We start from the raw sequence: 16,832 nt of genomic DNA, 5'->3' as shown, positions 1-16,832 counted from the left end.
CATTCCTGTCCCCTTTGCCCTCTCAAATCAGTTCAGCTGTAATATACTTGTATTTGGTCTTGGCAATAAAAGTCTCTCTAACGTGAAGAGAATTATCCTGAATTGCACTGGGGAAAGAAAGAGAGAAAGGTGGAGAGAGAATGAGAGCCTGCCAGAGAGATGGAGAGAGACATCAGTGTCCTATTGATTTTCCAGCGAACTGTGTGATTGGCTCTTCCTGGTCATTATGGGATAGAAATAGAGAGGTATCTCACTTCTGCACTGTCTGATCAAACACTACAGGAAACCCTCTTTCAGGAAACCCTCCTTCACTCTGTCGTGCATTTATTTTAATGGAAGCTGTGAATGTCCACTAGTTTCTCAGTCTTTCATTTATCCACTTTGAGCTCATTTTCATCCTCTCATGTGATTCAATTTCACCAGCATCACCCTGCGCTGAAACTCTTTCTGCAATTTTGCAATTCATATGTGATTTTGGCCTTGTACATCTACCTTTTTTTTCTTTCCTCTCTCCAGGCAATTTTAGTATCTCAGAAAGTGAGGGAGAGGGAGCGACGAGGGCTCATTTTAACCCTCTGATGGTTTATGGGGTCTTTTGGGACCCCAAATGACTTTTGCTCAAATTAAAAAAAATGTTCCCTTTGTCCAAATGGTATGAAACCTTCTACGGCTCTCAACACTTTCTAGATCTACAAAAAAAAAAATAAAGTGGAATGATATCTGTTTTTATGTTAGCGTGACAAAAATTGTGACACTCGTGGTCTTCGGGGTCTCTGGAGACCCCGCAATCAAAATAGACAAAATTCATCATCAAAATCAGAAACAACGCAGAACACATCGACAGAAATGGCACAAATAAAGTGGCACACTTCCACCAATGCAAAAAACATCCACAATGCTAAATTATATTGCTCACAACACGTGTGTATACACACACACACACACACATATAGAGGAATACATTTTTGAGACTATAAAAACTGTTCTCTTATCATTTGTAAAATAAAATCATCCAAAATGCAGTACCACCACAAAAATAAATTGGTGACACTGACACATTGAAAATGTACACACGCACACACACACACACACACACACACACACACACATACACACACACACACACACACACACACATTTGTAAGGCTATAATTTGTCAAATAAAATCATCCAAAATGCAGAACCAACACAAATATAAAGTGGTCACACTGACATCGACAATGTGTACTCACACACACACACACACACACACACACAGACACACACACACACACACACACACACACACACACACACACACACACACACACACACACACATTTGTAAGGCTATAATTTGTCAAATAAAATCATCCAAAATGCAGAACCAACACAAATATAAAGTGGTGACACTGACACCGACAATGTGTACTCGCACACTCTCTCTCACACACACACACACACGCACGCACACACACACACACACACAGGAACATTTGTAAGGCTATAATTTGTCAAATAAAATCATCCAAAATGCAGTACCACCACAAAAATAAATTGGTGACACTGACACATTGAAAATGTAAACACACACACACACACACACACACACACACATACATACACACACACACACACAGGAACATTTGTAAGGCTATAATTTGTCAAATAAAATCATCCAAAATGCTAAACCACTTCAAATATAAAGTGGTGTGGTGACACTGGCACATCGACAATGTGTACTCACACACTCTCTCTCTCTTTATCTCTCAGACACACACACACACACACACACACACACGCAATTGTGTGTGTCTAGAATCTAGAATTAGATTAAAAATAAATGATTGAAATAAATGATAAAATCTTAAGACTCCAACATTTCTCTTTGTAACATTTTGTTCAGGTTTGATTCTAATCATAATGTAACATTATTGAAAAACTGGGGGGTTTTTTGGTACAAAAAAATGCTAAACTTTGACAAAATATTTTATTTTTGTTATAATTGTGATTTTATAATATTTAGATATGAATCCAACTGAATCCAACTTGTGAAAAGATATCTTTCAGGTAGTCTAATAGCAAATAGCATATACTGGAGCTCTATAGCCATCTAGTGGTTAAAATTATTATTTTTTATTTTAAAACTGCATTTTCCAAAAAATGGGCAAAAATGTTACATTAAACCATTTAAAATCATCCATGTTATCCCCATGAATGAAAGTTAGAAATCTGGGTCTTTTATAAAGTGAATTTTACATCAAATGCTGTTTTTTTGTAAAAAGGCTATTTAAATATTTATTTATTAATTTATTTATAGAAATTTAAAAAATATCATAAATTCTCCAAAAACTGCACAAATGTTGAGTAAAAACATTAACAAACAGAATGAAATTACATTTGTAAAAAAAAAAAACTATTATCTTGTTACAAAATTAAATGTTATTTTCTGGGGTCTCTAGAGACCCCAAAACCCAGAGTGTAGACATAAATAAAGACCATCAGAGGGTTAATGCAGTATTTGATTTTAGATGTTCAGCAAGTCATTAAACTGATAATTGAGACGCTCTGCTCATATTATCCCTGTCTTCCTGACTGTCTTCCTCGCACTCCCGGCCCGGTCGGAAACTAGGGTGTTGGTTTCTGTGCTTCTGGACAGTTGCACGTCGAAGAAAAAGGATTGCGCAGGTCACGGGAGAGCGCGCTCGACCGCGTGGACTGTCACAGCTCTGCGGAGAATGACGTCAGCGTCTCTATAAAATGATGAAATGGGCATGGGCTCTGTTTCCAAACACTAGAAACTGAAGGTACGCCGTCCGGCACTTCACAGACTGAAATATCGTTGTGTAAATATGTTCTCAATCCGATAGGCTGAACTATTTCATTGTGGATGATGTAACCGGGCGCTTTCTGGGAATACCGACGTTGTGCCGAAATGCTCGCAGTACAGTCTCCTGACCAGTAGATGTAGGCTAACTACTGTCTCAGTGATGAAGACAGTGTTGACGTCCGTGCACAAGCGGGGATGATGATAACACTACAAACATACTGTATCTTTTATTTACCGCATAAAGAGATTAGTTTTCCACTGTCTAATCTGCGTCATGCTTTATTCACTCCGTGAAATGAATAAAGGCCGACAGACTGTGGGCTGGTGATGACATTAAACACAAGTGTAGTTATTTGGGCCGGAAGTGTCCCACCCCGAGGCTCTGGTTGGCTGCTCGAGCCACCGCCACGGTGACCGAGTCGTTGCTCTCTCGGGGTATCTGCCTCTCGTGCAGTCGTCCATGTTTAACCCCGTGCGTCCCCCACACCGCACAGCGAGTAATCCGCGTGCAGAACTAATCCTTAAATCCTCTCGCGAGTCGCAACGCCCTCCCCTCCTCCTCCCATCCTCTCTTCTCGCGCGGGCCTCCCGAGCAGCCGGCGGGGTCTCCAGAGCCCGGCTCGCGCGCGCGAGGACTCTGTTCACAAGACCACACCTCGCGCCGCCACCAGACTATATGAGGGGGGACCTCACGAGAACATTTCACCCCGAGATAAAAAACAAACAAACAAACACACACACACACACACACTAATATTTATTGTGACATTATTTTCAAAACAACTGTAGCCTAGTTGTTACAGTTATTTTAGTAATCAGTAGCCAATAAATCAGATACTTTCTTTTGATAATAATGGAGTTAACTATTTGGGAGAGCCATCCATTCATTCATTCATTCAATCATTCATGAACTCGTTCGTTCATTTTCTACTTGGTTATAGGTTCTTTAATAAATTGCACAATTTATTGTGCTTTCTGAGGATTAGCAGCCAACAACACTGTTATTTTGATGTTCGTTCAAAATATTCCGGTTTTTTTTACAGGTAAAGCTACTTTTTTAATGTATTGGTTGCATATTTACAAATAATTTATCATATTTTTACATTTCACATTTTATACTAAAGACACTAAATATAAAAATACATTTGTGACTATTTAGATTTTTATCACAAACAAATTTGCAGCCTATCGTGTATGCAAATTTGTTTGTGATAAAAAAAATTAAATAATATTTTCATGATTTGTTATCACAACTTTATTTCTTTTGTCAAATCAACTGGGATAATTAATGTGGATCATATAACATAATATTTTGAGTTTCTGTTGATTAAACGAATCTCCTTCATTGTATCAACTCAAAAATGTAACTTCAGTGAACTCAAAATTGTAATACAACCATACTTACTTTTTTAAGTTAAACCAACAATTATTTGTATTATTTTTATTTGAAATGAAGTATTCAATATCGTTATTTATTGTTTTAGTCTATGTTTAGTAAAAACAAATAAATATAACAATCTATTTATTTCTGACATAAATAATGTTAAAAACAACAGCAGTAATAACAATAATAATCTATCTTAGGCAGTATGGTCTAGCCCTGTTATCCAAATGGTGCGGCCAAATCGTATTAAAATACCCACCCCTCCCCCTCCACCCCCCGCGCCTCCCTCCCTTCTTCTCTCTCCCTCCCTTTCTCCGTTCTTTCAGACAGACTGTTTTGCTGCAGTGAACGGTAGCCGTGGAGAGAGGAAAAGGCAAGAAAAACAAGAAGACAGCGGAGGGCGGAACGAGAACCAAGACAGACAGATCCATTGGGACCTTAGCGTGAGCGCCAGCAGGCATAGACGGGTCCAACACTCCAGAACCAACGGAGCCAACAGGCATCACGAGGAGCGCTTATATCGGTGCGTATTGTAATCTGCCCTCCTTTTGAGCTCACAGACACGCAGGGGTATTATTGTCGTTGGCGTCCTGGCGCTTATACAGATGGGGGGGGGGGGGGGGGGAGACACCTGTCAGGTTTGTAAATAGGGGAACGCTCGTGCTCTGGAATGCGCCTGCATCCGCGCGCGCCTCTTCTGACGGGCGCACCGGGCAGAAAACCATTCAACGAGCTCGGAGGTGTTAAACTATGAGCAAAGGGAAGGGGGTTGACGTTAAAGCGTGTTTAGGCTTACTGTAAATGCGCCGATGGTTGCTTTGCCCCCTCGCGTTTCCCCTCCCCTCCCAATCGCGAGCTTTAGTAGCATCTTCTTCTGCATTCAGCTCGGACTGTGTGCACCTGCTACTGTTTTCCGTGGTTCGGTGGGGCGTCCCGGTTGCGCGGATGAGAACGGGACTGGTTCTCAGCGGGAGAGAGAGAGAGAGAGAGAGAGAGAGAGAGAGAGAGAGAGAGAGAGAGAGAGAGAGAGAGAGAGAGAAATAAAGAGGAGAAGTGCGAGAAAAGAACCGATGAGTGAGGGAGGCGGCGCGGGTGGCTCCGTTTCGGGTCGCGTGCCCTAGAATTGCAGCAGGTATCATCACCTCGTCCAGTCGCGATGAGGCGAGATTTCGCTGCTTGCGCTGAACACACACACACACACACACACACACACAGTTTGACAGCCACTGTCCGTCCATGCCTCCCTCTAGTTGCACAACAATACAGAGCATCTCTGCGCCCGCCCGGTCCGCAGGCAACGCTATGACTTGCACAGTTCACAAAAGCTCACTAAGGGAGAGTAATAGGCAAACAAACGACCTGGACTATTGTGTGAGCGCGCGCGCACGGTTGTGGCCACGCTCGCGCTGAATTCTCAACGGGCGACAGGTGCACCTTCCTCTCGCGCGCAGCAGCAGTCAGGGTAGGAGAATAATGAGAGCGGTGTTAAAGGCTACCGGGAGGATTTCAGGGGCGGCACTCTACAAATCTTAATTCTTGTCAGGCATTTCACTCACTTTTACGTAGCAATTGTCGATTCAGAGTCGTTTTCTGGGTTACTGAGTGACGAAGGGAATGTTTTCGATCACTGCGTCACATTACACACAGCGAATGACACGAGACGATTAATGAAAGCACTGGGGCAGCGCGTGAGTGAAGTGTGTGTGCTCAGCATCTATGCGAATGCGACCAATCAGCGCGCTCTGTCTGTTAATGTGTGTGTGTGTGTGTTGTCCTTTCTTCCAGTCAGCGCTTCGGTGAGCTTCTCTACTTCTCCTGGTCTCGAGAGGACTATTGGGTTTAACGTGCTGGACTGATGAGCGGGATGCGCGTGCGTCAGAGTATGACATTCCCGTCATTCCAGCGAGCCGCTCTTAGGGCTCTCGCGGCCTTGACGATGCTTCTCGCGACCTCCGTTCGGAGCAACTACGTTTTTGGTAAGAAACCCCCCTCTCTCTGCACTCACTCTGCTCCTCCCTCTTGTTTTCAGTGTTTTCTGTTTCTGGGAATCACAGAGCCGTTAATAAGCTCGTGGGGCACAGAGGAGCCTCCCCCTCCTCTCAGCTCCAACGGAATTTTCTGCTGTGTTTTGTAATTTTGGGAACAATAGCGCACATACCATCTATCTATCTATCTATCTATCTATCTATCTATCTATCTATCTATCTATCTATCTATCTATCTATCTATCTATCTATCTATCTATCTATCTATCTATCTATCTCATTCATTTCTCAAGAAGGCTATGTGTACACTCTTAAAAATAAAGGTTCCAAAACTGGGTTTTTGCAGCGATGCCATATAGGAAAACCATTTTTGTCTCCTCAAAGAACCTTTCAGGGATTTAGAACCATTTTCTAAACCAAAAATCTAAAGAAACTTTTTCCACTTTAAAGAACCATTTGTGGTTCCATGGATGTTAAAGGTTCTTGGAACAATAGATGCCAATAAAGAACCTCTATTTTTAAGAGTGTATACACATTACACAATGCTAGCAGGCAATTTAAATGAAGTTGGATCTTCTTTTTATTATAAAATATTTTCATTATAAAGTGTTTTAATGAACTTGGAAGGATTGCAGCTTGAAATGTTTGATGCTTTTATTATGAATACACCACAAATAGAGGACAGATCTATCTATCCTCAAGCACATGTGCAGCACATTACACAACTTACTGAGTTGGACTGAATCAGTCTTCTGGCTTGTGTAGGTGTGTGACTATTACATTGATCCTCTGTGGAGTTTAGGACTAAACAGCATTTTTATCAAACCTTTTCATTATAAAATGCTTTTTCATTATAAAGTTTAGTAAGGAATGCAGCTTCTGTTGAAATGTCTGGTTCATTGTCACAGTTTCAGCAGACTGATGAGTGGAGATCATAACTGCTTTTAATTTTTAGTTGGAAGTGTAATTGCTACTGCACAAGTGTTCATTACACAATCACAATGAGTTGGACCGAATCAGTCTACAGGCTTGTGTAGGTGTATTGTTACTCTCTCGAGTACTCTCTGAACAGATCTCTATCAAATGTCCAACATTTTTGAGTGAAAATATGGATGATTATACATGAATGATGATTGTGATAGAGTTTTCCTTTTTATTATGAAGTGTGAACTAGAGATTTGTGTTGAGATATTGGATTCAGAGAGATTGTCATTGTATTTCTTTCTTTCTTTCATTCTTTCTTTCTTTCTTTCTTTCTTTCTTTCTTTCTTTCTTTCTTTCTTTCTTTCTTTCTTTCTTTCTATCGATCCTGATCTTATCCTTTCTCTCTCACACACAGACAAACACTTTAACTGTCAGCTGTTTTTGCTGCTCACTGCATTATTCATTATTGTGCTTTTTTTGTGCTTTTGCATTATCCACTAACCCTATGCATCCTTAATGCGGATGTGAGCGTATGTGTGAGTGTGTGCAGGCTTTTTGCATATGTAAGAAACTCATACTTTGGTTTATGTGCTGTAGTGGAGCGGGTTGTTTGAGAGGATGTATGGGTTATTTGATTGGTGCATATATGTATGAGCATGTTGAATGTTGGCTCTGAAGTGGGAAACAGTATGTTTTGCTGGTTTGTGTGTTTTGTATGTTGTGGTCTACGACTGTAAGAGTTACATTAATTTACTTGTGATGCCTGTTCCTCCTGCTTTTGAAAAACTTTCCTTCGCTTACGTAACCAATCAGTGTTGTGCAAAGTTATTTTGAACTAGTAAGCAGCACAACTGTTTTCAACACTGATAATAATAAGAAATAACCACTGGCTCTGCTCCCTTTTACCTAAACTACTTCAGACTTATGTGCCATCCAGAAACTTGCACTCTGCAAGCGAACGTCGTCTTGTGGTGCCTTCTCAAAGAGGCACAAAATCTCTTTCTCTGACCTTTACCATGACTGTTCCCTGCTGGTGGAATGACCTACCGAACTCAACCCGAGCTGCTGAGTCTGTAGCTGAAGACATCTTTTTTGGCAGCACTTGATCCAGTAATACTAACATTTTCTCTTCTATTCTATTTATAATTTGTATTTATTCATTTATTTTTTTAACATGTACTGCGTTAGATTAAACTGAAAAGGGTCATAGCACTTGCATATTGTTGTCCTAGTTTAACTGCTTCTTTTGTTCTCACTTGTAAGTTGCTTTGGATAAAAGCGTCTGCTAAATGAAAATATGTAAATGTAAATGAAATGTTTCTTGAGCACCAAATCAGCATATTAGAATGATTTCTGAAGGATCATGTGACACTGAAGACTAGATTAATGATGCTGAATATTCAGCTTTGCCATCACAAAAATAAAGTACATTTTAAATAGGACTATTAAAAAAGAAAACTTTCACAATATTACTGCTTTAACTGTATTTTTTATCAAATAAATGCTCCGCGTCGTGCCTAACAACGCCCCTTAGCTGTTCTAAATCCACTGTAAAACACGGCTCTAAGGGGCTTATTGCTTTTGTAAAACGGTTACTCCATAAAAATATTCATTTTAATATTTATTTTATTCATAAAATAAACACCAGAAACAAAAGCTATAAAAATTATAACACATTGGAACTATCCGTTTTATAAAATAAAATAACAAATAGAATTAAAATGAAATGAATTTTTTTTAAAAAACCTGGAAACTCGACTTTCGACATATTCAAGCTTTTCAAAATTTGCAGACTGTGCTGGTGTTTCTGCTGAGTTTAGTGTGTAAATCATATTGTTTACATATTACAAAGGCTGGGTAAATAAAAGTGTATTAAACTGACAATGTATACCTTTCAGCCTTAGTAAACAAAGCTTTCATCTTTCCAACTGTAATTGTATGTAGACTGTATATGATGGTTATAATGGATGATCAGTAGATCTGCACGATTCTGGATAAATTGAGAATCACTAGATGTTCTGAAAAAGTGTTAATTGCTGCACCCTATTAAAAAAAACATTTAATGAATGAATGATTTAATGACTCACTCATAAAGATATCACTTGTTTCATTACTGAATAAATCAGCATTTTTTTTAACAAATCTCTTGAATGAATGCTTTAATGACAAATTGGCTACATTTTTAACAGTCACTTGTCGCAACCTACTGGTGTAACGATGTCATTGATACACTCGTTATTTGAAGCGCCATGTTACTTTCAAAAGGTGATTTACTCTATTTTAATTGCTACTGTAGACATCAGTGTTTATATCCGAACTATACACTTTTATCACAGTACTTCTGCGATAATTTGAATTAAGAAATAATGATCTCAATAATCTCAATCGGAAGGCTGTGTCCTAGTTAGGGTGCATGTCTCGGCTGCCACGCCTTCAATCTCTGTCAAAGGACGTCTTGATTTAAAGGATCCTTTGAAGGCAGCCTTCGTTTCATGTACTTCATTTGGCCTGTTTTGAAGGATGCATCATGTGTATCCTTCAATCACCCAAAATCCCTTGCACATATTCCAATTCACAAAAAAGAATTAGCAGAAAATGATGTGCTTGTCCAATTTCACTACGTAATGCAAGACAAAAAAATAAAAAGATTTTGGAGATAAAGGCATTTTGTTTTGTTTTGTTGTAAATTAATCACATAATGCTAAACTGCATAATGTAAACCACTGGGAGACAACAGATGGTTGTCATCTGTACTGCATTAATAAAAAGGAAGTTAATATAAAGGTTTTTAAGATGAAATATTTTTCAAATTATAATTTTAATAGTATTAGCCATTCCATTAAAGAATCGCGCTAAACTTTTGCGATTTTTTCTAAGTATCGATAAAAAACTATTGCGAAATGACGGCGTTTCCATTAACCGATGTTATGCGACTGAAACGTAATTTTTTCCTCTCGCGATAAGTCATTCCAAAAATCATGGCAAAGGACGTTGCTAAGTTTATATATCACAGCCACGTACTGCACTAGACATTATTATTACTAATGGAAGGGAACGTAGGCATGTTATCCAAGCATTAATGGCAAGGAAAGACCCTTAGGCTATACTGTGAGCGGCACATATGAAGTGTTTCTGGGTTTTTCTCACTCATTTCTGCTCCGAGGTCTTGATTGTGGCATTTCTTTGAGGTTTAGAATCCAGTATTTCTGTCATTCTTTTGTCTTTTATGAATTCAATAAAGAACTCCGTCTCGTATTCTGTCCAAACACACCGCGCCTTCTAAGTCAGGTGACCTGTAAATGCGCAAAAACTATTTCCATTGCAGTTTTGCGAAATATTCCTTTTTCGAATTGCCTGAAAAACCACCTCATGCGAGCGTAAAAACTTTTTTGCGATAAATGGGAGTTTTTGCGAAATTGACGTGTTTCCATTGGGCGTATTTTCAATTCGCAATTTGAAGGTTAATGGAAACGCGGCTAATGATACAGAAAATTCAGACACCCACGTGATCTTATTCCTAAATGACAATGATTCTGCTATGTCTATCAGTCCTTTTTCAAGTTCAATCACAGCAAACATTCAAATCTGCGTTGGCGTAGCATTAAAGTCAAAATCAAGCTTTTAATGTTGTTTATGTCTATGTGGTGTTTTTAAGATGCTTTAGACAAACCATGTTCAAATTCATAAGTCAACACCATTGCTGAGTATTTTCTCCTTAAAGGTTGTATCAGTGATTTCAGGCCCAAAAAAAAAAGATCACATTCATCTAATCTTTCCTAACGATCCGCTAGCTGCCCGCCCCATAAGCATGCCGTCAAAAAACTGCGTCTCTGTAGGCAGCCTAGGCTCTGAGATCTGCACACAAAAACAATTGGTTTCACCAACCACTCAAAACCAAAACAAATAGTGTTCCAACCAATCACAGACAGGGGAAGGGTGTTGTGAGGTTTTGTGCTCGTGTACGGCTACACGCGAAGTCGGAGCTGAAGAAGAAGTTGGCTCAAAACCTCACAACACCCTCCCCCTGTCGGTGATTGGTTGGAACACTATTTGTTTTGGTTTTGAGTGGTTGGTGAAACCAATTGTTTTTGTGTGCAGATCTCAGAGCCTAGGCTGCCTACAGACAGTGTTGTGCCTGAACGCGTTCATTGAACGATAGTTCATGAACTCGTTCATATTTTGGGTGAACGTGAACTGAACGTACTGTATTACTGCCTGGTGAACGTTACTGTGAACTCGTTCATTCTGGTGTCTGTGAACGGCACGCTCTCTCAGTTTAACTTCGTTCAATAGAGTGCCAGATTTCTATAGAGACTTCCAGACGAAAACCCGGCTAAAACACACCGTAAACCGGCCTTAATATGTAGCGGAAAAAAACACCCAATCTGGCAACACCAGCCACCAGTGTCTACTGACTCTCTTGTTCGATCTCGTTCATCAAAATGAACAAATCTTTTTTCGAGTCATTTCGTTCATTTAAGGGGCTTTAAATGTTATACTATTAACTGGCAAATTCTCAGAACACATCAACCTACGCAATCTTGATCATATTCTGAATTAAGAAATCATTATAATGCAGTCAAAAATCGTTTACAGGGAACATAAATAATTACTTTACCTTCCGAGTCTTTCGTTCATTTGTCACGTGACAGACGCAATGAATGAGGATCGTTCATGAACGACTCATCATGTTACAAATCAAAACAAAAAGCAGCAAGGAGGCGTCGTATGATCATTTAAACGAGTTTTATGACAAGGTCGGTGAGGATGGGAAAAATCTGACGCATATCTTCAGTGTTAAAACTGATAAAATAATTGTCTGTGGTTCTATATGGGCTGTGGCAATCATTTTGAAAAATAATATCTCGCAGCAACATGGAAAAAAAGAACTATTAACTAGTTCATTTTTGGAACTGTGAACTTAGTTCAAAATTTTGAAGTATGAACTATGAACTGAACTAGTTCATTTTAAAATTTGTGAACTGAACTTTGAACTAGTTCATGTAGAAAGTGAACTTTCCCAACACTGCCTACAGAGACGTGTTTTTTTGACGGCATGCTTATGGGGCGGGCAGCTAGCGGATCATTAGGAAAGATTAGATGAATGTGATCTGTTTTTGGGGGGGCCTGAAATCACTGATACAACCTTTAACACTGCTGTCCAAAGACAGTCTCAAAAACACGGTTTGAAATCGCTGGTGTTTCTGACGTCACAAACTACCTTGTAACCAATCAGGTCAACGTGTGATCGTCAACGAGTGGATCTCTGAGCTGGTGTGAGTGAGTGGAGGCGGGGTTAATTTGCATATTCATAGAACCACGTATACTAAATGAGGAAAGGGTATAGGGTTAAATTCAAGCTATTTTAAGGCATGAAGAATTCTGTTTCAAGGAAAAAAGGTTTAAATATGTCATTTTGGTGTGACTCCAGACGAGTCTTCTTGAATGCGTCCATTTTTAATGTGCCTTGACTGCTGTACAGTCTGACATTAAAGACAACTGAGATCTTACAGTGTGACATGGCTTACAGCGAGGATTATGTTCATAGAGTTTAACAAGCAATAGTCGTAAAGGACAATTATAAATTGTACAGTGTGCATGCGGCTTTAGTCCACAAGACTGCTTGTGCACATGAAGTGTGCCATTTGGGACAGGGCCTAAACTGGTCACGCTGTCTAATTTTGATTCATTCACTGAAAAGAGCCGGCTCAGAAGAGTTAATTGTTTGTGAATCTGCAAAGGCCTACACTTAACGCTGTGTTTGTTTTCGCGTGTATCCCGTAAAAGACAACTCAATAGAAATACTTTTTTTTTTCACGGTACACTGTTACACCTCATTCAATAGTCTGCAAACCCACATTCACAACTCCAGTAAATATGATTTATTTTGTAGCAACGTCATAGGCCCTGTTCCAAATGGCACACTTCATATGCACTTTCGGTCTCGTGGACTTACAATGGCTGCCGCGTGCGTGTGTCTGTTAAGTCCAGGGTGTCCCATTTTGTTTAGTAATTTTAGGTTTCAGAAGGGTGCTCGTGAGCACCCCCTTTGCGGTCAATATGCGCCCTCGATGTGCACTTCTTTTTCTCGACAGTCAAAGTGCAGTTATGTCACGAAAGTGCGGACTCGTAGGATCACCTCGAGTGTTTATGGTGCCATTTGGCATAGATTATATCTGCGATAATAACGTTGTGCTGTAGTTACTGTTCTTGTCTGTTTCTATTTTGAGCTATGGTGTTTGTTATTGCTATTATTCTTAATAACTATTGCTATGTTTTCACATTTGTTCAACTAGGTTATATTGTAAGTTGAAAGCTGTACTAAAGCATTAAAAAAGGAAACAAGATTAGCATGTGTATCATGATATGAGTTTGGCTAATGTATATCATGATATAAGTTTATCAGGTCTTCACTCATAGTTTCGTGAGTAGACTGTAAGTGTGTGTGAGAGTGTGTTCAGATGTCCAGTCATGTTGTCTGATGTGTTGGCTACGCATTTGAATTTGGCTGTGTGTGAGCGAGACAACTTTTAACTTTGGTCCTCTGGTGTGTGAGGGATATCCAGTTCATCGCTCATGGTCTCTGCAGTGTGCATGAGTTCGTGGAGTTTTAACCTCTGTTCTCTGATGTCTGTGTGAGTGTGTGTGCTTGTGTTGCTCATGTGGTCTCTGATGTGTGTGTGTGACTTGTAGGACAGATCACCCGTAGCCTCCGATATGTGTGCTACATCCTCTGTGACATGTTTGCGAGCAGCTCAACATGTGGTGGAAGCATCTGGATATCCTCCATAACCTGCTTGATCAATTCTGAAAGGTCATTTTAAAGAGGACGGCACAGCTCTGGGGCTCATTTCATAGGGCTTAACAACTGTGCATCACAGATTCATCGAAAGAGACACTGCAAGGGAAAATTAGCCTTTTTGTTTGTTTGTTGCGTGGCTGATGACGGTGTGTTGAAGGATGTTGTTGTGTCCCTCCACTGACCTGAGACATTTTGATGGCTATTTGTGTTGCTAGTGCACATTTGGGCTGAGTGATTTATGCAGTCTTACAGTGTAAAACCCTAGTGATGCTTGCTGACATATGTGCATGTTTGTGAAAGCATGTCAGGATTAAAGTGGTATTATGTGTGTGTGTGTGTGTGTGTGTGTGTGTGTGTGTGTGTGTGTGTTGTGTAATCGAATGCCTCTAAGAGATCTTTCAAGTAATGTTCATTATAAATGGTCCTGAACAGAATAGCTACTTAGCATAAATAATGCAGAGTAATGGATCACTAAAAAACTGATTAGTCAGACGACAGGCCACAAATTATTTGCACACTTTGCACATCTTAACCCCTGATGGCTCTTCTCTCACAACACAAGAAAACACCAGAAAGGTCTGCATGTGGAGAAACTACTCATGGGACATTTTATAAGTCATTATTATGGATTTTTTAAGTGGTTTATAGAAAAAACATTTTTTAATTACTCAAAAGTGAATTTTGTCTCACTTGATTTACTTGTTTAATTTCAAAGAGAGGTAGATTGTTCTTTTTATCCTGTTATTGTTCTTTTGTGTTTCCATTTAGAGACAAATATCATCCTTCTATTGCAATGGTCCCTGTATATGTTCCATTAAAATGAACACACTAGCATTAAAACAAAGTGCTTTTAGATAAACAGTGTTTTTTAAATGTAAAGATTATATATTGATTTAAAATGTTCCAAGACCTTGTATGCAGCTTTTTTCCTTCCGTCTCTAAAGGTAGCATCTCAGCTGAAAAGGTGCATTCTTCTCCGATAAGCAAACATGGAATTATGTTGTAGAATTTGGCCAAAATTAGGTATCTTAGAGGGCAATGAGGCATCACAGATGTAGAAAAGCTTTCACATTTGTGTTGTCATAAAATGTGGTCAAGGTTGGCAACTCACGTAGATTTGGAAAAACAAAAGCCATGTTATTCAACATGGACAGACTGCATACCTATAGCTGCTCACTACCATCTGCAGCATATTACACACCAAAATGGCAAGACGTTAAATACATCATGCTCCAATTTGACTATAGCTTTACGCAATTCCTGGGAGCCCATGTTTTTAATTCCATTGAAAAACAAAGCTCACAGGCAATTACAGTGAGCACTTCTGATTTTCTAGATCTATTAATGTCTGCAAGGTCAAAATTATATCATATTTGTATTGCTTGTAAACATTATATAAAAAGTTTATTTATTAAAAATATTTTATATGAGTTCACATAACTCAAGAAGTTGGGAAACAGCAAGATCATGGGTTTAAATCCCAGGGAATGCATGAACCAATAATGTCTGCTTGAATGCAGTGTGTTGCTTTGTAAAAAAAATATATATTTTCTTGTTTTTCAATCATTGGGCCATTAGCATTTTTTGCCACATTCCCCCTGCTGATCGTTTAGTAGGCTGGTGTTAAAGATGAATAGATAATGAGGAGAAGAAAACAAATTCATATGTTCGGATGTGCCGGCTGACTTCACGACCGTAATGTCAAATTAATTGAGAGTAAGATAATATAATGTTGTTCTAGTCCAATATTTGCAAAGATTCTCAGAACAGAACCACTGAGTCCCTTTAGTCCTTTCCAATCAAAGCCGTTGCATGCGAAAACCTAAAAAAACGAATCTAGAGACGGCAGCTCTGCTCTGAGGTACGTAATGAATGTGAATTGGCTCTTCTGGCCCAGCACCAGAGTGGCTGTCCTGTTTCAATGTAGACTTGGATAAAGATCAGTGTAATCAGTATACGGCTGTTCAGGGTTTTTATAGACATGCGTGAGATCTGTAGGTGTGTCGAGATGTGGCTCTGGATGTGAAATACACCTGCAAACAGAAACAGAAGGAGAGAGAGGGAAATGAAAGTCACCCTTGTCTTGGCGTCGTTTGCATGCCGGAACCCCTGAGTGAGACGCACAAAGTCAGAGAAAGGACATTATTTCCTGTCTACGATCTCTAAAACACTCCACTGACTCCTGGGAAATGTAGTTTACCAAAGCTTGAAAAAAATCCTCACTGGTACCAGATGTTATCTGTAAGTTAGAAAGTGATACAATTGAGAGTCTACTCCAAAAGACTGAAGTGGGTACTGAGGGTGTGTTTTCTCTCTTTTTTGCTGGCTATGAACCTTTTTGTGCACTCCAGAAAGTCATCTCGTGTCAAGGGGTTTGAGCAGAGATTGTGTACAAGCAAGAGAAACTTGACCTATTAGATTAAGGTTAAGTGTTGAGACTTCTGTGAGTTCAAAATGGTTGTATCTAGAGATGTAAGAGGCTATCTGATTGGATTAAATTCACTCTGTCTTCTATGTTTCCTGTGTAAGCTGGGATAGATAAAGATCTCCTGTCATTAATCAGAACATGAGCGTTTTTCAGGAATATTCAGACATACATATTCATGAGATGATGCAACAAGCTTAGAAATATAGCCTTGCTTTGAATCATAAAACAATGCAATTTTAGCTCCTAAAAGCCAGGGTTGTGTTCAAAACTGTATTAAGAATGTTTTCTTTTTTAATTCCAGTTTACTTCCTGGATTTGAATTGAATCTTGATTTTCATCTCTTTTCGTTCAGTTTAATACATTTGTCTATTATTTAATCCAGCTGATCTTAATGGTTAGTCAATAAATCTTATCTATAGTTTTCTATAGAATTAGATTCAATAGATGAAGTTTCTACTTTGTTTGCAATTTCCGATACGGATAACCAAATGTAATGAATTC

At 39.2% G+C, this 16,832-nt stretch overlaps 1 protein-coding gene across 4 annotated transcripts in view; it reads left to right on the top strand.

Moving 5' to 3' along the window:
* The first annotated feature begins 4,518 nt into the window (after positions 1 to 4,518).
* Positions 4,519 to 16,832, top strand: part of cadm3 (cell adhesion molecule 3) — a 62,490-nt gene continuing 50,176 nt past the window's right edge. For all 4 annotated transcript variants that reach the window (XM_079876285.1, XM_079876284.1, XM_079876282.1 and 1 more), the window contains exons 1-2: positions 4,519 to 4,715; positions 5,978 to 6,168. In XM_079876285.1, the coding sequence (XP_079732411.1) occupies positions 6,048 to 6,168 (121 nt within the window). In that variant the 5' untranslated portion in view covers positions 4,519 to 4,715; positions 5,978 to 6,047. The remainder of the gene's footprint in view (positions 4,716 to 5,977; positions 6,169 to 16,832) is intronic.

This window comes from Squalius cephalus (assembly GCF_949319135.1).
Source record: "Squalius cephalus genome assembly, chromosome: 7".
Classification (NCBI taxonomy): domain Eukaryota; kingdom Metazoa; phylum Chordata; class Actinopteri; order Cypriniformes; family Leuciscidae; genus Squalius; species Squalius cephalus.
The sequence above is the reverse complement of the archived record's forward strand: the minus strand, read 5'-3'. Positions and strand labels throughout refer to the sequence as shown.